The sequence below is a fragment of the Callorhinchus milii genome, unplaced genomic scaffold (genome assembly GCF_018977255.1).
Source record: "Callorhinchus milii isolate IMCB2004 unplaced genomic scaffold, IMCB_Cmil_1.0 Scaffold9, whole genome shotgun sequence".
Lineage (NCBI taxonomy): Eukaryota > Metazoa > Chordata > Chondrichthyes > Chimaeriformes > Callorhinchidae > Callorhinchus > Callorhinchus milii.
In genome coordinates this window covers 18,232,212-18,255,385 of record NW_024704750.1, presented here as the reverse complement: position 1 = coordinate 18,255,385, position 23,174 = coordinate 18,232,212, and the positions used below count along the sequence as shown (strand labels likewise).

General features: G+C 44.8%; 1 protein-coding gene across 1 annotated transcript in view; it reads right to left on the bottom strand.

The window, feature by feature from the left end:
• Positions 1–1,449: 1,449 nt before the first annotated feature.
• Positions 1,450–23,174, bottom strand: part of crip2 (cysteine-rich protein 2) — a 40,788-nt gene continuing 19,063 nt past the window's right edge. The window contains exons 3-8 of the mRNA XM_007893206.2: positions 20,664–20,721; positions 19,850–19,993; positions 15,392–15,460; positions 12,873–12,967; positions 2,419–2,476; positions 1,450–2,246 (exon numbers count right to left, since the gene is read on the bottom strand). Coding sequence (XP_007891397.1) covers positions 2,182–2,246; positions 2,419–2,476; positions 12,873–12,967; positions 15,392–15,460; positions 19,850–19,993; positions 20,664–20,721 — 489 coding nt within the window. The 3' untranslated portion in view covers positions 1,450–2,181. The remainder of the gene's footprint in view (positions 2,247–2,418; positions 2,477–12,872; positions 12,968–15,391; positions 15,461–19,849; positions 19,994–20,663; positions 20,722–23,174) is intronic.

Below are 23,174 nucleotides of genomic sequence, written 5' to 3'. Positions count from 1 at the left end.
AGATTCCAGAGATAGATAGATTGTTGGTATGGAATACACACTCTCTCCCTGGAGGGACACATCCTGCTTACCTAATTCCAGAAAGTATTAGGCGCAGGTTGGCAAGAGCCAAGGTTTGGGGACCCCAGAGAGTGCATTGTGGTAACTGCTGGAGTCTGACCAGCTAAAAACACATAGCTTGCCATCGATAGCAGTCTGGCAAACTTTCCCGCTGCTTGTCCAGCTAGGACCACTCTACATGATAGAGCTTTGGCTTGCAGGGTTAACGGGACTTAGTGGGAAGATTCGCTGCCCTCAGCGACCGATGATGAGGAACAGATGGGATTGTACTAAATCATAGCATCAGGATAGTGCAGGGCTGCGAAAACATAGCAGAGTGGACGCATTCATCTGCTTATTGTAACATTTGTGCATAAAGCAAGCACCTGGAGGCCAGCCTGCTCCAGGATGCGAGTATAAAATTCTCAGCTTATTCCCTGGAGATGCTCGCTTTGTTTTCTCAGCAGATTCTGACAAGCATGTGGGAGATGGCTTTTCCGCACGCTATACTGTACTGACGTTATAACCCTGTCCTGCTGGCAGGACAGCACATGCTAAAGCTGCATGCACCAAAGTATTGTTAATTAAAGTCACCAGTTAGTGATTTGCTTCTGTCTCTCGCAGATAATTTCTCAACTCTCGATACAACTTGCATTTATATAGCGCCTTACATGCCTGACAGCATCTCAGAGCACTTTGCTCAATATTCAAGTCTTGTTCTCAGGCTCACTCCATCTCTCTTGAGGCAGATGTAGAGATGTGGTGCTAGCCCACGTGAAGCACGCTGTATAAATGCAAGTTGTCGTTGGTGGTTGTGACCAGGAAAGAGAGAATTGCAAAGCCATGAAGAGCGGATGGGGAGGAGGCGTGAGGCTGACTTATAATGAGCCTCACCATTTGCACAATTGCGCACAGCAACATATGAAATAAATATGAAACAAATGAGCGATTTTATTTTGGAGATTGTACTGGACATCAGGAGGAATTCCCTTCTCTTTTTGAATAGTGCAGCGGGATTGTGAACATCTACCCGAGCAGGCAGACCTCATCTGCAGGATGGCTTCGGGGAGGTCTCAGAACTCTGTCAGGTCTGGATACTCTTTACGCATGGTGATGGGTTTCCGCATGTCTCACACACTTGGCTGAACTCCCGCTAGCTGGGAAGCCTCTCATTATACATCATCTTCACTTCTCTCCCATCAGTCAGTGCCCTCCCACTTCATTCTTTCTCCTTTGCCCTTCCTTAAAAAAAATGTGAAAAATGGCCTTTTAAATGCACATCAATGAACAAATATTGCTCTGCTGGTGATAAACAGCACCGATGTTGGAATTAATTCACTGAGTAACACGTAATTTTCAAAATTAACACAGATTCAGAAGACAAAAAAAAAAGCCAAAGAAACATCCCAAATCGTTTGGCAGCTTTTATTATCAGTAAAGCAATTAAATGAACAATAACTTTCTGTATACGTAGGAAAGACGAGGCTCTCTACTGTTGCTTAAATATGTAAAAGTTTTCCGTCAGAAGTTACTTTGCACAACATCATATTAATACTGCAATGCTGGACTGCCCGTTTCTGAGCAGAGTAGCATAGGGGGAATGTGGGCATTAAACAGCTGACTTCACAAGCGGGGTTACACAAGTGACACACAGGAATTGCCACACTCAGCTGGAACACGACAAGCTAGTGTTGGGGCACTGTTGTTGAGGGAACCACTCACTGTACGTAAAAGAACAGTTCAAGGGCAAGAATTTGAGGAGGAAGTGAGGGGCAGCTTGTTCCTGACCACTGTGCTCGGGAACCAGCTTACCTTTGGCAAGTGCATGCTGCTAACCAGGTTTGGAAGGAAGCCTTTCCAGCCGCTCAAAGCCAGGAGAGCGCACACCCACATAGCAGGAGGAAAACGAGAGAAGATGCTCTACCAGCACTAACAGTCCCCTAAAATATCCCTCCACACGAGACTGTGAACAGCATGCCATTGTCTAGACAACATTGAGTACAGCTCAGTTGCTGCAGAGTCTAACCTATTGGTATAGTGGGGTTATGATAAATACAGAGTCTGTGTGTATCGCATTAGAAATCGCAAACAGTAAAGTAGCTGACTTTGTTTCTCCACATTCCCGGGAAGGACAGAAGCTCATCACTGCTGCTGAGCTGTGCCATCTTTCTCGTAGATGTAGCTTCCAACGCCCCCAGTGTTGAACCCTGGAACGAAGTGCAGAACAAGGCTTATTCTGGTGTGGAACATCGGGAAGGTGGAAGAGAGGAACTCACAACAGGAACGTTACAGGAATCCCCTCAAATCTGACCCACAGCCACCGAGACTATTAAATCCCCTTTCCCCAATGTGGAGACTGGAATACAAAATTCTCCTCACCTCTTGGTCCAAACAGCACACCGTAGCAAGGCATGTGGCAATAGGGCTGCCCATCGTGCTGCAAATAGAAAAGACAAGAATGTGTCACTCACACCTCTCTCTTTTTCTCTCTCTAGACAGCAAGGAGTTGAAAGTAATTACACACAGAGAGGAACAGCGTGTGCGTGCAAGGAGCGAAAATTCACCACCACGACAGCCCAGCCAAGCCAACACTCAATACAACAGCAACAAGTTACATTTATACAGCGTCTTTCACATCGGGAGCAAGTCCCAAGTCGTTGGACAGTGAAGGGTTTGCACCCAAGCTGGGGATTGGAAGATGATCAAAGGTACGCAAGCATAGTCTCAGAAATCTACAGCGTGGGGGTGGGGGGGGGTGGGCAGAGCTGAGGGTGGGCAGAGCCGGGGGTGGGCAGAGATGGAGGTGGCTATCAAGGGAAGTCAGCAGCCTGGTCTACTTTTCCTGCAGTAGGCAGAGAAGTGTCCTGGATTTGCAGAGCGTTGAAGTTAGTTAAGTTAGTGACAACAGGCTCTGTCTCTAATTGTACATTGATAGATTTAAACTTATTGTGTAATCTGCTCTCTGGTACACTGTATTAAGGTCTCAGGGTGGGGCAGAGAAAGGAGATGGCTGATCACCAGAGCAAGAAGTCCAGACCTACTTACTATGAGCAAATTGGAAACTGCAGAGCAGAGTGCCATCTAGTGGCAAATAGCATGAAAGACAGGCTCCCTCACAGGTCAGTTTGATTTGGATTGGATGAAGACCAACAATATTGGATGAATATTATTATCCAGTAACGGGGGGCACTGGCTCTCGCTGTGGACAGACCAGCCCTCTTTCCTGCTGCAGGAAGACCGACTGCCAAGGCGGGTGAACTAGAAAGAGAGCAAAATTCTCTCAAAATTAGCTCAAGGCTGTCCCAACCCCACATCACTTTATCAGAGGAGTTTCTCCAGCCACCAACCGATAGAGGTCCAGCCCAGCTCCTAAGGTTAAACGCATTGTGCCATTAATTCACTGAGTAACACGTCATTTTCTTCTGCCTGAATTGCATTTTGTGCCAAGCCTCCATCGGCGAAAGGGCGGTGACACAGCCAACCTACTGAGCTGCTGGGCTCCGATTCCACTTCATTGCCAAAGAGGTTTTGATAATCAGCACAATGTTCCTAGCAATCACCTGGTATTGCAACCTGTGGACAGCTGGAATTCCTGGTAGCGTTTTAGTCAAAAAAGACTGCTCTTTGCCATATTGCCCTCAATGAAGTTCTTCCCTCCCTTCACAAGCGAGAGCTGATCTTGCAGAGGTGTACAATATTTTTAAATGGGATTTGAAAATGCTAACCCGCATCAATACCTTAGCAATGCATCAAGACAGTAGAACGAGAGAATATGGGTTTAGAGGTGTAAAGGGCAATTTTAGGAAGACGCCAGAAAGTTATTCTTCATGTAGAGGGTAATCAATGGTCGGAGCAAGTTGTCAGGAAAGCCGATGGAGGTTAGGACACTGGGACTCATTTAAAAAGCAGCTTGATGCAATGATCAGGATTGGGTAGTTGTTCTGGAGGGATGAGATTGACTGAGCCAAAGGCCTTTTTCATCCAAACCAATCTTGTGATAATGACCTTTCAGCCCATTCGATGTCGTCTTACTAGAAGTACCAACCATACCGACCAAGTATCACAGAATTAAGAGATTTCTTAAATGAGTCCAGTCTGCTGGCCTCCCACCCTTCCTGGTAAACCATTCCAGTTGTTAATTATCCTCTGGCTATAGAAATACTTCCTGGTGTCAGATTTTATACCCCAAATCTTTTTTCTGCTGCTTTTGTGTCATCAGCGGTCTGGCTTTCAGCCTTTCTGCCCCCACTCTTTGGAACTGCATCCCGGAGTCCCTTTGCCTCGTCCCCTCCCTTGTTTCTTTCAAGGCCCATCTCAAAACCTTCCTCTTTGACCTTGCCTTCGGTCATCTTCCCATCCCCACACTTGCCCTCCAGCCCGGATGCAAACTCTCAACTGTCCAGCTTTTTGGGGCATCCTTCTGATGTGAAAGGAGCTATATAAATGCAATTTTTTGTTGTTACTTGTGGGTTATGTCAATCATGTTTGTAATTAGCTTAGCTATATGCCTTGCAATCTGTCACACACTTCCAACAAACAAATTTGCAAAATTAAAGATTTTTCTGCCTTTGTGCAACAAACAGACTCAAATGATCTTATTTCAAATCTTTTCTGGACAGGTTAAACTTGAAAAAAAGTGTTGTCTTCACAAATCACAGACACAGACAGAATTGACTCCAGTCTAAGTGCTCTCTACCAAGGAAATGCTGTGGGGTCATTTGTATCATGGGCAGAAGACAGCACAGGAAATGAATTGCTAAGCTTCCACAGGCAGAATCAAAGAGAGCAATTGCTAAGACTTTGCATCTATCAAATCTACCCTTACTGGCTATGCAGCATCTGCTGAGCATCAGACACTGGGTCAACTGATGCCGAAGCCTAAAGATTATATTCTGTGGTGCAGAGTTAATGAGCGGAGAGATATGTAAAGGAGAAATGTACTCCTCCAGCCTGTCTCGTGATCCCGAACGTTACAAAGATATTCATACGTTATCAGTGTCTCTCGCTTAACCTTTGCTTTGTTTTATGGTTTGGAACTGCTGGTTCCAAGCGCTCCGGAATGCTATCCCCACGTGAAGGGCGCTATATAAATGCAAGTTGTTGTTGGTTAGTAAGTGTACAGTTCTCTCCGATACGGAGAGAACCCAACATCTCTCATTCACGTCAGGAAAACATCCCAAAGCGCTTCACAAGATTTGCTGTGAGATTTCCAGCTCTTTGGGACGTCCTCCCAATGTGAAAGGCATTATATAAATGCAATTTTTCGTTGTTGTTGAAATGGATTGACTGAGTATTTGGAGAGTGAACACAGCAGCCCAACTGCACACATCAATGTCCCACAAACAGCCAATGAATGGCCAATTTTATTTTGGGGATTGTTGGCCAGGAAACCGGGAGAAACTCCCTTCTCTTTTCGAATAATGCCTTGGGATCATTAACATCCACCGGAACAGGCAGATGGAACCTTAGTTTAATGTCTCATCGAACAATACAGCACACCCACAGCACTGCAACGGAGGGTCAGCTTAGACTATACGAGTTCCAGTGCCAATGTGGGGCTTGAACCCACAACAACAAAAACAAATTGCATTTGTATAGCGCCTTTCACATCAGGAGGACATCCCAAGGTGCTGGACAGTCAGGGATTTGGACCTAAGGTGGGGGTTGGGATCAGGAGAGGGGATTTTAACTCAGAGGTAAGAGTCCTACCACTGCACCAGGCTGACACACAAAAGGAGATACTGGCACATAGCCAGCATTCTGCAAGATAAAGGAAGAGGAATTATGGTGCCGCATTGCCATTTTAGAGAAGCTCGTCACTTTGCAGGAGCCACATATTAATTTTACTACAAGTCATGATGGCCACATATATAGGTATCTCCCTGTGCAACTTCTACAGCACAGTGGCGCTAACCCATGCTGTGATGTAAGTAGGGGAATAAAGAGTCTGCTAGCAAGTAGCACATATTACAGTGGAGTTAGAACATGTTTCACCTGTAACAAGTGACACTAAGAACCAAAGTCTCCTCACTTTCTCATTGGAACAAAACGCTGACAAAGGCAGTGTGTATGCCTTCAGCTAATGCATGCCCTATTATTAAAACTAGTTGTAAAAGCAGACGACAGGCGATGAAACCAAGCCAGTGTTTCAAATAATTATAGTGACATTCAGTTCATTTAATTATTATTTCCTCTTAAAAATATTCAGCTGGTGAAGTCAGGGCCCAGGTGAGAGCTATTTTACACTCTCCAAGAATTAAATGCAGCAATAAACTGAGCCAAGGACCACGAGTAACGAGATGTTTCACTGTAAATCCAGTTTGTTTCGGGACTCGGTACTATCAATTCCTCTTGTGTCAGACACCAGGTTCTCACATTGAACTACCTCTGAATGAATCTCTTTACTGTAGTCGGTGTTTGACCCACTTCTAAACTCACTTTAGTGTCAGGGCACCTCAAGGGATAAATGATCCATTTTATTGAAAACTCAAGACAGTGGGATCTATTGCTAATGTTAGAGATCAGTTGGTTGCCTGTTCATAATAGGAAATCCGTGCTGCCTCTTATCCTCTCACATTTACACACGCCTGAACATGTATACGCTGAATGTACTCACACTTACATTCACATTGATATCTGTCTGTAACCTTGCAAACTTACTAGCCTACAGGTCAGTCTGTATCTCTGCATGCCTCACAACGCAGCATTGTTCCTACCCCCTTCAGTCCTGCGTCACTCCCACAACCTCTCAATTTATCTCTGGTTCTGTATTGGCATCCTAGCCCATGAAAGCCGCCAGCATAGCCGGCACTACACAAGACTGAAAAGCAGAGGAGGAATCTACTCCACTCGCACCAAGCATGGTCCCCTTGTCATTCACCCCTTAAGCACATATGAATTGAAATCTACTGAAATCCATTTGCGAGTGGTTCCGGAAGGGGTGTATGCCAGAGAGGGGGTAAAAGGGGGAGGGGGGGAGAAAAGAGGGGGCAGGAAAGGGAAAAGGTGGGAGGAAGGGGGAAAGAAGATGAAGGGGCTCGACCAGGACCTGGCTCACCTCAAAACCCCACAGTCTTGGAGAGATCAAAGCTCCCCATTAGATGTAGATACGGTATTTGAATCACTCTTGTTCAGCGATACAGGTTACCTCTGCCTCCTGTCACATTGTGGTATCCTCCAGAAGTCAGACAGATGACAGACCTGACTCGGGTGGAGGGGTGGAGTAGAGGACATTTCAGTTAATGGTCATATTAGAGCACTGCCCTGGAGAATCACTGCCCAATGGTTTGATTTAGCAACAGATGACCATTGTACAAGCTCCTTCATTACCTTGGGACCACAAAGGGAGACGCACTTTTGTCAATGAATGATGCGGACATATCCATTAACACACAGCTTCCCTCTAATTCAAAGACAGGCTCAAGAACCATCATTAATCACAGTACCGCTCCCTTGTTACTATTGTGTTGTGCCAGCCACTGACCTAACACTATGTGTAGTTTTTTCAGTACAAAGATCCTTACGTGAAGAGCTTCTGAAGCTCCTCAGCGTCTCATGACAGAAGTCTGACTGAATGTTTTTAACAACAGTTTTTTTCTCTTAGCTGTTTGTTAGAAGTAAACAGTTATTACCGTGATACAAGAGAATTCCCTTCTAATAGCTGGACCCGATCCCAAGACACCATTCAAAAAGTGAAAGGGAGTTTCTCACAGTGTCCTGAACAACAACAAATTGCATTTATATGTCGCCTTTCATGTAGGAAGGACGTCCCAAGGTGCTGGACAGTCAAGGATTTGCACCCGAGCTGGGGATTGGGATAAGGAAGGGTGGAGGCCAGGGAGGCTGACCCAAGGCGAGGTCGAAGAGGAGGGTCTGGAGATGGTCTTGAAGGAGGCAAGGGAAAGGGCGAGGCTAAGGGACTGTGGGATGGAATTCCAAAGGATGGAGACTGAAAGCCTGAAGGCCCAAACGCTGATGGTGGGGCGGGCACGGCGGGGAACATACAGCAGGCCAGAGTGCGCTGAGCAGAGGGAGCAGACAGGTCAGTATGAACATTCCCCCAATATAATTAGTCATTTACCTTATGACCATCAGTGGAATGGGACTGTGTGCAATATTTCCCTACAAACAGACAGTCACTACACCCACGAAGAGCTACGCAACATTGAAATTTTTTAGGAGCTTTATCAAGAGTAGAGATTACTTACATTTGCACGTTTGATGTTTTAAGAAATTCAATTAATTACAGATTTCCTATGAAAAAAAATCAGTTCAGAAATACCTCGTTATAATTCCCCGCTCTCTTGAACTCCATCCCGGAGTCCCTTCGCCTGTCCTTCAAGGTCCATCCCAAGACCTTCTTTGATCGTTAGCTTTCTCTATAGATGTTGCCAGACCCAACCCTCCCTATATCAAGGCATTGTCACCGACTCCATCAAAATGCCACGTTTCACTATCGAGCAGGTTACCATGGAAACAATGAGCCACGACATCTACAGAGATCTTTGTGCCCGGCTCTCGCCCCCAGTCCCTCCACCCCAGCCTCTGGATTAATGCACTGCCCCAGCCCCTGCCTCACCCCTCAATAAGACCTTCCCCCTTGGTCTTTTCTTTGGGTCAGCTCAACCCCAACTAGACACACCAAAGTAGGAAATGGAGATTAGAAGGTTTACCCCCCACCCCCCGCCCCGCTATATAGAACACACTCCCTAAAACACCATATAAAACATTCTATTGCTCACCACGCATTTAGAAATGCACTTAGAATCCTGAATTTAGGGGACCCATTGAGGGTGTGGCAATGGTAAGCTGATACGGACGTGTTCTGGGTGGGGAGGGGGGCTGGAATTATAACAAGGAGGCATTTTGGAACAGATTTTTTAAAATAGAAATTCTGTAGTTCATCGAATTTATTAAACATCAAATGTGCAAATGTAACTACTCCCTACTTTTACGTTCCTGAGAGGAAAGATGATCAGACCCCAGAATGTGTACGTAAGATGCCGCGACACGAATGTTGAGAGGAAATTGGATTTTCAGCCAAGGGAGCGACAGATGTCGGTTTCGGAGCCTGACCTTCCGTAAATCCAAGAGAAAATTGCTGTTTTCACATTCTGTCAGTTGCAGTGCAGTGCAGGCTGACAGAAGTAGGTCAGTGCAACGACGGACGCACATTGTTTACAACAAGGGTCGCCAATCCGGACTCTAGGTGGCGCTCTGGCGCGTGATCAGAATAGACAAGAGGAGAGAACGATCGGACTGCACATTTAGTAAGGTTGAATCGCTGGAATTTCCACGTGTAGGTGGGATGCATGGAGTTCCCAGTTTGGTTTGGACACTCTTAAGCACGGTGATGGGTTCCCGCATGTGTCAGACACCCGGCTACACCCCCCCAAAAAACTGCTTATTTACTTAGTCCATTTGAAAACGAAGCCAGATGCACAAAGTACTTCATGCATCTCGAAATAAAAATGTAAACTTTCTTGTTTAAAACTGTGGTAGATATCGCTCCTGCCTCTTGTTTTTATTGAGCACGTACGTGCGAGACACCACCTCACGGCGATTGACCGGTTGGAGAATATCAACAGCGCAGAAGGACAAGGCAGTGGGGCTGGGGTCAGAGTATCTATGGTGTGAGCGACACCTCACAGTCTTGCACACTTGGGCACGTTACTGGGAGGGAGGATGGCGCTCATTACAGCAAGCGTCAGTTTTTACAGGAGAGGAGAAAACGGAGGCTGGGAAGGCAATATAAAGCAGTCTGAGTGTTTTCTCTTGGTTAAAAACAGAAGTTAAAACTGCCGTGAACATGATACAAAATAATTCCCTTCTAAAAACTGCAAACTACTCTGTCTCTGTGTGGACTCCACAATGGAAGCAGCCACTTCAGGGAGGCTAAACCTGATGATCTTCCTCCATGGAACAGCACAACAGCACCCACTGAAAAGCTCCCACTTGTTGGGGACTGGACCTACCTGTGATTTGATACCTCAGGAGAAGGGGGAGAAGTAAAAATACCTTCAGGAGAAGAAGAGGTTTAGAGAAACCTGGAGAAGACTAAACAGACCGAGGCAATTATCCGCACTATGTTAATAAAAGGGGCTTTGAACTGACAGCACGAATATAAATAAAGATCGCGGTCTGATACTCGAGTGCGGCTTGCTACACGTATTATGAGTGTGGGACTGGTTGGTCTCTGCTCTAACATGTTCAGGGCTGTGATTTCTCCAATAGAGGCAGTAAAATAAACATATCTCTCTCTCTTTCTCCGGCAAAGTGAACAAAGAAGAGGTTTCACCAAACCATCGGAGCAGATATTGACAGAACACAAGAGAACATAACCTCATTGCCATCCGTCAGTGCCATGTGACTGCTCCATTGTGAGTACAGTACACAGGTTAGGTTTCACAGTCTTAAGCGCAGATTATAAAAGGGCGGTAACTGAACCGGTACTCAAAGCCGGTGTCTGTTACACACCACACCCCCAGTCTGTTGATGACCGCAGTGAATCTAACAAGGCTCTTAACACATGCTATAATGTAAGGTAGCTCGGGACTCATTTTCCCTTCAGCTAACGTTCGGGCTCAGAAGTTCACTCCATGCAGGAGCTCACTCCATCATTACACGGTGGGACTTGCCCTGCATCTAATCCTATTATAACTCAAGAACTGATGGCTGGCCGGCATGTGCATTAATGTAATGTAATGTAATGCATTCATTAATGTAATGAATCCATTACATTAGGATTCAAGGCAGACTATTTTCCAAAGATGCTCTTTAAATGTGCCAGCATGGCTCAATTGGTAGTACTCTCGCCTCCGAATCAGAAGGTTTGTGGGTTCGAGCCCCACATAGGAACTCGGAACCTACAGTCTGGGCTGACACTTCAGTACAGTGCTGGGGGTGTGCTGCATTGTTGCAAGTGCAGTCCTTCTGATAAGACAAGCCTCCAGCAATGCAGCACACGCACCCCACCACCCCCCAGCACTCAGCTTAGACCGTGTGTTCCAAATCTTGACGTGGGGCTTGAACCCACACAACCTTCTGACTCAGAGCGAGAGCGCCAACAACTGAACCAGTCGGATAGATTTAAACAGCATCTTTGCCCTGACGTCCTGTCTGGCTGTTCAGGTGAATGTTAAAGATCCCGCGGCCCTCTTCGGAAAGAGAAGGGAGTTTCTCCCAGTGACCTGGCCAACAATTCCCCCAAAGAAAAACTCATCACTCACTGTATGGCTTGTTGCAGGACACTGTTGTGCGCAATTGGCTGCTGTGCTACCCAGAAAAACACAGTCATTACACTTTACAATCAAGTGTAAAGTTCCTGTGTGAAGCGCTTTGTGAGGTCCTCCTGACATGAAAGGCACTAATACGAAATGCACTAAAAATAATAATAATAATCTTTGCATTAAATATAGCACCTTATCACATCGTTGGGACATCTCAAAGCACTTCACAGAATATACTGTAACGTGAATTGACTGTATATTTTGTGGGTGAAACACGGCAGCGTCTGTCCCACAAACAGTCGTGGATTGAGTGACTAAATTATTATTTATTTATATATATTTTTGGATCGGATTATTACGCAGAGAAAGCAATCCGCCAATCGACTAACAACCTATTTACTGCGAGGTAAACAGAGGCATATGGAGTAAGAAAACTTGCCTAAGGTTTCGCCCTAACCGTGAATCGAACATGAGTCCTTGCTTGCGAGGCAAGTGGGATCACCGTTCATAGGAAGGTTCACTGTTAGAAGAGTCTGACATAGTCACGGCCTAACAATGCTTTGAATTCACTGACACTAAAGGGCAGCAGAAGGTCACTCTTGGAAATTAGCTTTGAACTGATACCAGAGCAAGTTTAAACCGATCTACTTTCCATCTTAGCTCAGCCTCTTCAATTAAACTGAAAACATTTCAGCTCCCGGGTGAATTTTTTTTCCCAAAACTACCTTTTAATCCTTTTAATTTTATAAAATGTACACTGTGCCAGAATTATGTAGAACAGTTTTGGTAAATGATGAAAGCGCCCAGATCAACCCCTCATCCCGCCCATCCCACTGCTAAGTGCAGAGGGAGCTTTACTCTGTATCTAATCTGTGCTGCAGCTAACCTAGGAATGCTGGATAGACAGTGTAGAGGGAGCTTTCCTCACTGTCTAATCCGCACTCTGTATCTAATCCTAGGAGTGCTGGATGGATAGCATAGAGAGCGCTATAATATACATCTAAACTGTGCAGTATCTGACCTGGGATCACTAGTCGGGACATGTGTTGAAAACATAGGACTTACTATATTGTCCATTATTGACCCCTCACCTGTTTGGGCGATGGCTTGCAGGATGAACAAAAGATGAGTGGGAAGAATCACTGCCCCTCCAAGTCCTGCCAATAAGTGAGGCTAACTAATCTGTCATCAGTATTGCAGACCTGCCGGGCTCAAGAACCAGATGACCAAGACAGCCACATCAGGTCAACTTGATTCTGACATTCCATCATCAAGCACATTACGTTGAAGCCAGCTTAGCCCCAAGGAAACCTTGTTTAGCCCAAGCTCCAGGTTAGCTATTACAGTCATCGAGGGAAATACAATGGGTCAATGGCTAACCATAATACGACTTAGTTAAAGGCTGAACCATTAACTAAGACGATGTCTGAGGTATAAGGAATTGACTATGTTGTTGGACTTAGTAAACTGAGGTTACATTTGTTCAGGAGTGATTTGATTGAGGTTCAAAACAGTTCAAATATCAGCTACCGGAAAGACTCGATGGGATAAAGTTCCTATGTTCCTCCCTCTAGTGTCTAGTCCTAATTGAAGAGCGTCTCTTACCTCAGCATGGCCTCCAGGATTCAGAGTCTTGTTACAGCGTTCACACCGCAGGCAGGGACGGTGCCAGTCCTTACCCAGTGATGTCACCTTCTCAGCTGGAAACAGGAGAGAACCATGTTAGTGTCCGCACTACAGAGCCATCTGTGTTCTCAAGACTTACATCCCTCACCACACACACACACACACAAAGGCACACCCAAAATAATAGAATGAAAACTTGGCTTCCTCCGAACTGCCTGGCTGAAAATTATCTCATCTCAATACAGCTTAGATCTGTAATCACCTCAGTCTTTTGTGGCTCAATTAAATCATTCATCTAGATCGGTGGTGGCCAATCTTTTTGGATGGCCAACAAAATATATTTTTTCTTGATTGAATATTTCTTGATTGATGGCCACATACTACATCATCATAATACAGTCGCTATTGGAAACAAAATATTGATTCTCACAAACTTACCTAGACTGGTGCATATGTTCAGGGCCACTTCTTGATAGCATCACTGATCTAGGTGAAGCAGCTGAGTTCAATCTCAACACAGACTGAGAGTTGCTTACAGCTCTGAGTTGTATTGAGTGCATTGGAGTGTGAAAAACAACTCTTTCAACTTTGAGTATAACTCTAGCCCAGCCTGATGGAACAAAATGTCTCTCTGGTATGTTGGCTTCGAAGAGCCTGGAATTTGGACATTCTCAGTTCAGCACGCAGCCCAAACTCCCTTTATTGAACGTTAAACTGGCAATCTCGCTTGAAGAGACCACAGAATGAGAGGAGGAAAATGTCACATTGGGGTGAAGTAAGGATAATAATAATACTTGGATTCGATATAGTGCCTTATCATGTTTGTTGGACGTCTCAAAGCACTTCATAGGATTTACTGTGAAATGGGGTGAATGTGTAATTGTAGGCAAATGCAGCAGCACAAGTGCACACAGCAACATCCCACAAACAGCCATGTAGTGAGTGAACAATTTTATCTGGGGGATTGTTGGCCAGGACCCCGGGAGAGCAAAACTCTCTTCTCCTTTCCAATAGTATCTTTAACATCCACCTGAACAGGCAGACGAACCGCGGTTTAACATCTCATCTGAAGACCGGCACCTCTGACAAATAATGCACACCCCCCACCTCCATGCTGCACCTTCCGACATGAGATTTGAACCCACAACCTTTTGACGCAGAGGCGAGAATGCTAACACTGTGCCAGGCTGACACATTAAAGATGAACACGAGACAAACATTGAAGACTTGGGGAAAACATTAAAATGGAATCCACATGTACACCACATGACAGGGAACTGTCCATATACCGTTCCCTCTGTACATAGACAAACACTCATGTACAGAGGGAACTGTGGGCACAACTGACCCTTTTTGGTAGTTGAAACCTAATATTAAAGGGCACTGTATTGAGTTCCCTCTTTAGCCAGTCACAAGGACATTTATGAAGTCCTTCCCTCCCCACCCCCACCTGTTCCATTGTAAAATCACATTACAATGTAGTCAAGGGATCTAAAGTTTCAAGCTACATCGACCACACACCAAGCTTGTTAGGGCTAGTGTGTTCAGTGGGTAATAAACAGGCCTGGGAATAATGGCCGACAGTTACTTGATTCACACACTTTATAATCATAACCAGTTACAAGAAGCTATCATTAGGATCCTGCAGTGGTGCTCCCAATCTCACAGGCAATCTCCAGAAAACACAGGGTGGTTTTAACCCATCAGCCTTCCGCAATTCAATCAGGCCTGACAGAACAATTAGTAATACGATCCTGCAGTTTCCGTCTAGACTGGTCCAGTGTGAGCATGCAACACGCACAGCGAGGACTGCTCTGCCATGGCAACACATTGCCGTGTTGAGTTAAGCATAAACACAGTGTGTTGTCTGCATTCAGAGTCTGTGGGATTGAGCTCAGGCCCTGTTTTTCTGATGAAATGATCAAGGTCCCCTCACCTTCCCACCCACTAATTTTTTCCGCGCCTAGCTGTCTAGATGTCACGGCTTAATTTACATTGTGTGATGGCTGAATGGCAGCACTGCAGGATTGTGATATCTTGAATGTGTATCATATTTGTTATCAGAGGTATTACGATCTGGATGTGATAAGGCGCTATCAAATATGAGGATTATTATTAGGAGAGCATTTTCAAAGAGCCAGCATAAGCACGATAGGCTGAATGGCCTCCCTCTGTGCTGTAAGGTTCTATATGTGGCGATTCTATATGTGACTCACTATATGATATGATACACATATAGTGAGACTGGCTTGAGTTGAGTCACAGAATAGTATTGTTTTATCGATATCTATGAGTTCCTTCCCATTTAAGGCTTACCTACATTTGCACTTGGGAGTTATGCCTACTGGGTAAAAGATGATGTCTCTCTTTCCGTCTCTCTCTCTCCTCTCCCCACCACTTATTCTCATCCCCCACCCGCTCCAACACCTTATTGTATTTGAAATCAGGTTATTCAGTCCTGGCAGGAATTTGGTGATCATTCATCGATTTGGACTCACCAAAGTAGACTTTCTTTCCACATCTTGGACACATGTTGGGTTCACCAGCAAAGGTGGTCATGCTGGAAGCTGAAAAAAAAAGGAAGCAGAAGTTGATTAAAATGTTTGACCCTGGACTATCCTCTACCTGATCACCAGAAACCAATCTGACCAGCGGAACACAGGAATTGCAAGGCGAAAAACAATCAAGGTCCACCGAGTCCTCCTTCTCTAGCCTGGTAGTCGCATGCTATAATAATGGAGATGTCGACAGCAATTCATTCTGTTTCTTCCTCTTTCAGAGCAACAGGACCTGAGCTCAACAGCCCACTACGCTGAGCTCCCAAACCCAGTTCTGTCAAGGACTTCCTCAATAAGAGACAGTTAAGGATCTGACTCCCGTGAGCTTCTTACTGGTCTGAGATCAATACTGAAATCAATATGTCACCAATACACCCACACTAAACTCCTTACACCCCCATCACACCATTCTCACCAGGCTCCACTGGCTCCCTATCACATAACTGATCGATTTCAAGATTCTCACATTCATCTACAAGTCTTATCACACGCTGGTAACTCCCTACCTTTCTGACCTGCTTACTCCCCACTCCACCAACCACCTCCTCTGCTCAGCTGGCTCCGGCCTCCTGCTCATACCCTCCACTCCACCATCAGCAGCCATGCTTTCAGCCTCAACCTCCCAAAAATCTGGAACTCTTCCTCCTGAATCCCTCCACCTTGCCCCCGCCCCCCCACCTTCACTCTTTTAGATCACGACTGAAGACTTTCCTCTTCAACCGTTCTTACGGTCACCTCTTCTCTCCCCCGGATTGGCGTCAGGTTCCACCATGGTTAAGCGCTCGGCACTACATCAATGCAAGTTGTTGTTGTCGTTGAGCAAGATACCCTGTTGTGTCAGCAGAAGGTCCTGGGAAGAGCGTTGGTGGGGGGGGGGGGGAACCAGAGGGTAATTGTTTTTGTTTTAAAAAAGTTTATGTCTTTGGTCAGATTCCCACTAGACATAAAAGAAAACAATCAAAATCTCCAGGAAGGTATTAAAATAAATAAAAAGGTGACCTTTGCATTCAGGCAGGAGTCTCTGCCAAGTTATGTTTCATCACTATCACTTGTCCCATTTTGTGCAATTATTTATTAATCTCAGTGGATTTTGGTCAAACATTGGTTCTCACAATAGAAAGCGATTAAAATAACTTTCATTTTTCAAGAATCACTTTAATTGCACATCCGAGCCCCCCCAAAATAACCCAAATCTCTGAACTCCCAGTGCAATGCTGCGCTAAGTGCGGTGTCAAAACATTTGGAGTCCTGTAGAGTAGTGCTTAGAGCAATCGCCTCACAAGCAAGAGGACCCGGGTTCGATTCAGGCAGGGGGAAACCTTAGGCAAGTTTCCTTACTCCACACGCCTCTGTTTACCTCGCAGTAAGTAGGAACTCGGTTGTTAGTCAATTGGCGGATCGCTATTTCAAAGGTAGTAATCCCTTCAAACAAAAAATAAATTTGGGTCACTCAATCCATGACTGTTTGTGGGACACTGCTGAGCGCAATTGGCTGCTGCATTTTGCCCACAAATATACATACAATTCGCTTTCCGGTACATTCTGTGAAGTGCTTTGAGACGTCTCGAAGACGTGATAGAGCGCTATATCAAATGCAAGGATGATTATTATTATTATTTGCTCTCAATCAGGAAAGTGCAGGGAGATTACAGTAGCGAGGCTACTTCATCATTCTAGGGAAATGATCTGCTTCCTCTCTCCTGGAATGACATTTACAGATGTTTCAAGCCTCCTCCATGGCATTACAGGAAAACCAACCCACGCTCCGAGCTCAAAAATCATTCAGTGGCTTGTCAACATGATGAGAAACAAGAGACCCCATTAAACAGGAATTGTTTCAACAGTTAAAGGGCTTTGTTAAACAACCTCTTCTTTCTAAGACCACATCAACCAGCCAAGTGCAAGGGAGAATTGAAATAATAATTATAATTCTTGCAGTTTACATACAGCCTTATTATGATGTGATAAGGTGCTATATCAAATGCAGGATACTTATTATTATTAAGAACACAACAAAGATCTCATCTTCCCAGAATTCCCATCCTTTCCTGAACATCATCTTCCAGTTATAGCACCAAGCTGTTTTCCGAGCCTGCCCCACGTACTGGCCTTTGCAATCTTTCCAGCTGTTAATCTGTTAAGCCTCAAAACCACAAAATGTGCACAAATCAAACAGCACCGATATAGCATTTGATATAGCGCCTAATCACGTCTTTGAGACATCTTCACGTAAAGTCGACTGACTGTGTATTTTATGAGCAAAGTGCGGCAGCCAATTTTGCACAGTGGTGTCCCACAAACAGTCGTGGATTGAGTGACCAAATTATTATTTTTTATTTATTTTTTGAAGGGATTATTAGCCCCGGAAAAGCGATCCTCCAATCTGCTAACAATTGGGTTCCTACTTATTGCTAGGTAAACAGAGGCGTGTGGAGTAAGGAAACTTGCTTAACATCTTGCCCTGCCTGAGAATCAAACCCAGGTCCTCTCGATTACGAGGCGAGTGCTCTAACCAATACTCTACAGGACTCCATCAGGTAGTAACCCAGGTTTCCAGTGCTCCTTCCCTAGAGCAGTGTAGTGACTAACCAGAATTAGAAAAACAATCACACTCACTCAATCGGATTAGTGATTAGCATCACTCAGAGTATAGCTTGGCGACAAAATCCTTATTGCCGGAGCCAAGTGTCAACAGGAAAAACAATTAACACTGAGGCACCAGAGTTTATAAATAAATCTGCCCAGTCTATGCTGGGGCGTGACTAGTATCAAATCGCCACAGGTTCAGGATGTCTCCTGTCAAAATGGCCCAATTTGACCTCAGTGTCAAGTTTAGATAGTTAGACTCCAGCAGTTACACTATGATCCCCAAGCCTTGGTTCTTGCCAACCTGTACCTAATGCTTTCCGGAATTAGGTAAGCAGGATGCTTCCCTCCAGAGAGAGAGAGAACACATTCCACACCAACAATCTTTCTCTGGAACTTTCATGTGTGGATGGGATGCATGGAAATCTCAGTTTGGTTCTGACGATCTTAAGTATGGGTTTCCACATGTGTCAAACATCTGGCTGACAAAAAAAAANTCAATGTCAAGAGACTCTCATTCGTGGATACGCTTTTTTNCTCCACTGATTTATTTCTCTTCAAAGTGTTTTGCCTACTTTCTCCACTCCCCTGGTGTGCATTTGCCCTGACCCTACTCATGCACCAGTGCTTTACCTAAATGGCAATTCATCATGTGCAAATGCTTAGCAACAAGTGGCAGCAATCCCGGCTGATTCCTTCCTCTACTTGGACCCTCACTTCTTCCTTGGAGGAAACTAGATAATAATAATAATAAATAATCCTTGGGCCTTATAATGTCGTAGAGGCCTCTCAAAGTGCTACATAGGATATACTGTAAAGTGGATTTGACCATGTATTTTGTGGGTGAAATTCAGCACCCAGTTGAGTACAGCAAAGTCCCACAAACAGCCATGGAGTGAGTGACCAATTTTATTTGGGGGAATCGTTGGCCAGGAAATCAGGAGAGAGAAATTCCTTCTCTTTTAGAATAGCGCCATGGGATCTTTAACATTCACCTGAACAGGTAGACGGGATCTCGGTTTAACACCTCATCTGAAGGATGCACCTCCCCCAGCACTGCTTAGTCTGTGATTCCAAGTCTGACAGGGATTTGAACCCACAACCTTCTGACTCAGAGGTGAGAGTGCTACCACTGCACCAGGCTGACACACACAATAATGAGGAACAGAAACCCTGGCTGAAGTTAACCTCCCTAACCATAACCCAGAGCACTGCTAAGCTGTGCAGTTAGTGCTATACTGGCTGTGACCAGCTAACCCAGCACCTACTGGGATCAGGGGAGAGTGATTAACCCCCCACCACTCCGCCCCCATTACTTAGAATGGGGAAAGAATGACATCAGGAAGGCTCAAGTATCATCTAACTCACATCAAGCACTTCCAAAGATAGTTTACAAACCCCTTGAGCTCTGTTGCCCATCTGTAACAATTATTCTCCATCTATCCCCAAGGACACCCTGCTCCCCCATCACCTGCCCAATCCCCAACCCCGCACCCCCACCCCCAGCTATACCTTACACTCTGAAGGAACAATGAATATTTAAGTCTCTCTCGTGTTTCCGTAGAAACCCGGAAGAGAAAATTAACCGTGAAAAAANGGCGTCCATCAATAGATTGCAATAGACAAGAGGACCCCTAGCTAGCCTCATCACTCGAATGACAAGATAGCTTTGTTGTGCAGCTGGATTTTCATCATTCATTATTTATCTGATTTCCGTTCCCTTCTGGTGCCTAGAACTGGGAGACATTAAGAATACTATTGTGTGGGTCACGTGAGAGTTTGGGCATGAGGCCCAGGCCAAAACCCACTCACCTTTGCTGGGGCCCTTATTGGGAGCCGTGGATCTTTGCAGCACTGAATTTGGAGCCTGGGGCTCTGGAACACCAACAGGTTGTGTGTTGGTGGGCACGGGGGGATTATCATAGACGTACGAGCCAAGGGCTCCGATATTCACTCCTGGAAACAAAGAGGCAAAAAATTGTCACACACTGTTACCAACTAAAAACACCAGCATTTGTCTGCTTAGTTTGAAAGATAACTTTTACCCTGCCTTAACTCGTCACTACTTAGATCATCATGCTGTCAATATTCCCGCTGCATTTATTTATGTATTTATACATATGCCTACCTCGCCACTCCAGATAAACTCATCACTGAGCCCTTTTCCCTTGGAGTGACGAGTTATCACCAGTTTAATGTAATCTGAACCATTAAGTAGTCCTGAATTATCGTACATGACAGGAGCCCAAAGGATGCTCCCAGGGCATGTCCTTATCACGGCCTCACACTAATAAGTCTGGCATTATCCCAATCACAGGTTGGCTTGTTTTCCTTCAGTCACAGCTGAATGAGCCTTATTATTAAATAAACAAGCAGCAGGGAGATCAATGCCATGAAGACACAGCTATGGCCCAGGATAGACATGGAGTGGAGTCTATCCTACAAAGTGTAACCAGACTTTTGCCACTGTCCTTCAAAATAAATGCCCTTACACAATGCTGTCTAGCACACAGCCATGTCTATTTCATTATGTACATCCCACTGACAGGCAGGAACTCTCTTCCTCTCATTTAGCACAATGTTTAACATCTTTAAATGTTAACAATGAAATTATTTAACATTTCACCTTTAGGTCCGTATAAAACTGCATAGCAAGGCTTGTGGCAGTACGGTTTCCCATCATGCTGTAAAAGAGAGAAAAAACATTTCAACATAAAATAACTGAAGGAGACATTTTCCAATCAATGATAAAAAAATTCAACACAATACTGTCAGTGGGTAGATGTCAGCTTGGCTCAGCTGACAGCACTCTCACCTCTGGGTCAGCAGTCACCTTGAGCTCATAGCCCACAAAATATAGTCAGTTCACTTTACAGTATATTCTGTAAAGCGCTTTGAGACGTCTCAATGACGTGATAAGGCGCTATATCGAATGCAAGGATTATTATTATTAATTAGTCTTGGCTGACATTGTAGTGCTGGGGGTAGTGTTGCTTTGATGAAAATGCCATCGTCCAGGTTAGATGTTAAGCTGAGGCTTCATCTGCCTGTTCAGGTGGTCGTTAAAGGTTAGGTCCCATGGCACAATTCAAAGAAGAAGGGAGTTTCTCTTGATGGACAGTCCAACAATCCTCCAGTTAATTTGATCATTCCCTTCCTGGCCATTTGTGCAAATTTGCTACTGCATACATCTACAAATAGTCACTTTACTTAAAACGCTTTACTCAGATATTTTTAGGCACTGATAAAATGCAAGGATCAACAATAGAAGGATGTTTTTTAATAAAAGTCACAGAAAAAAAAGCTAAGAAAATGAGTACACAACCGAGATAAGAAGAGCAAAACTCCACTGAAGTTTTTTTTACTCCTTCCTGTCAGGAAGACTGGTCAGGAACAAAGGATTTCTGATGAGTGTGTAACTGATCCTGAGGACAAACAATAAGAACAATAAGATGTGTTCAAACCCCAGGCTACATTGAGTTACCTAAGAGAACTGGCCTCAACATCCCTGGCCTTAGGGAGAGGAAATGTCAGCTAAAGCAGCAGCACATTTCTAATAATAAAACTTGCATTTGATATAAACCCTCATCACATCTCAAAGCGCTTCACAGAATATACTGTAAAGTGGATTGACTGTATTTTTTGGGTGAAACGCAGCAATCAGTTCTACCTGACCAGAGAATGCAACCGCATTTATCACTGCATTGTAGTGTCAATTTAACTATGTAATTCCAAGTCCTGATGTGGGGCTTGAACCCACAACCTTCTGACTCAGAGGCAAGAGTGCTACCACTGTTATCACATACCATTTGACCCGGAAAGCAATCCACCAATGGATTAACAGCCAGGTTCCTACTTACTACTAGGTAAACAGAGGCGTGTGGAGTAAGGAAACTTACTCCTTATATTTGTGGGCAAAATGCAGCAGCCAATTGCGCTCAGCAGTGTCCCACAAACAGTCATGGATTGAGTGACCCAAATTTATTTTTTGTTTGAAGGGATTACTACCTTTGAAATAGCGATCCGCCAATTGACTAACAACCGAGTTCCTACTTACTACTAGGTAAACAGAGGCGTGTGGAGTAAGGAAACTTGCCAAGGTTTTTCACAGGTAATGCCCTGGAGGCCTCAGGTACTGTTAATTACAAGGCTCCACTTTATTATTAGTGGCTGACCGCCTGTAAACTAGTGCAAACACTGATGCACAAGACATTTGCTCCACAACTTCTGGACATAGCTGCTGCTTGTGATGCTCAGTCAAATGCAGAGTGTGTGAAATTTGACTCGTACTGTGAGGACGTGCGTTCAACAAAATGATTGTTGAGATTCACGGCAAGAAGAGAGAGGAGTGGAGTTTTGTGTGCCCTGGCCTGCAATCGCCCAAATAAATTTGATGATTCACTTCAAGGGACACTGCTGGGCGCAATCGGTGTTTGCCTACAAAATAAACAGACACTACACTTTACAGTTTATCCTGTAAAGCACTTCACATCCACCCAATGTGAAAGGTGCTGTATCAAATGCCCAGGACCAAAGCTTACAGTGTAAGACAGTGGTAAATTCTTTTGCTACTGTTGCGTGCGTCCGATATATGTGAAAAAGCATCATTCTATTTAACAGTAACCAAATAGAGTGGGGGCGCGGTGGGGGGGGGGGTTGTTGCGGAGAGGAAGGAAGGAACCTGCTCTCCTAATTCAGGAAAGTTTAGCACAGGTTAGAAAAAGCACGACTTGCAGATCCCGCCCGGAGTCTGTACTGGGATAACTACTGCAGTCTTAACTAACCTAAAACTGCAGCTCATCACTGCAAGCTCCCCGCTGCTTAGGATCTACCAGTTTGGGCTTGTGGGAATTGAATGAGAAGGATCCCAGCCAGAGGACACAAGCAAGACTGTAAAGATGAGGAGAGAAATTAGATAAATTGTATCATGGTTTGGCGATATCAAAACTGAGTCTAGATGTTACACAAACCGTGGCTCGATTTCAAAGAGCAAGTCCTCCCAGCCAATATTCCTTCCCATTCCAAACTAACCTGAAGGTATAAATAATGAGTTCATATCATCATGACTAGATGCCACATTTGCTTATAATAATAAGCCACTCCACGTCAAAGTAATTGCGTGGAGTGCGGGGAGAAA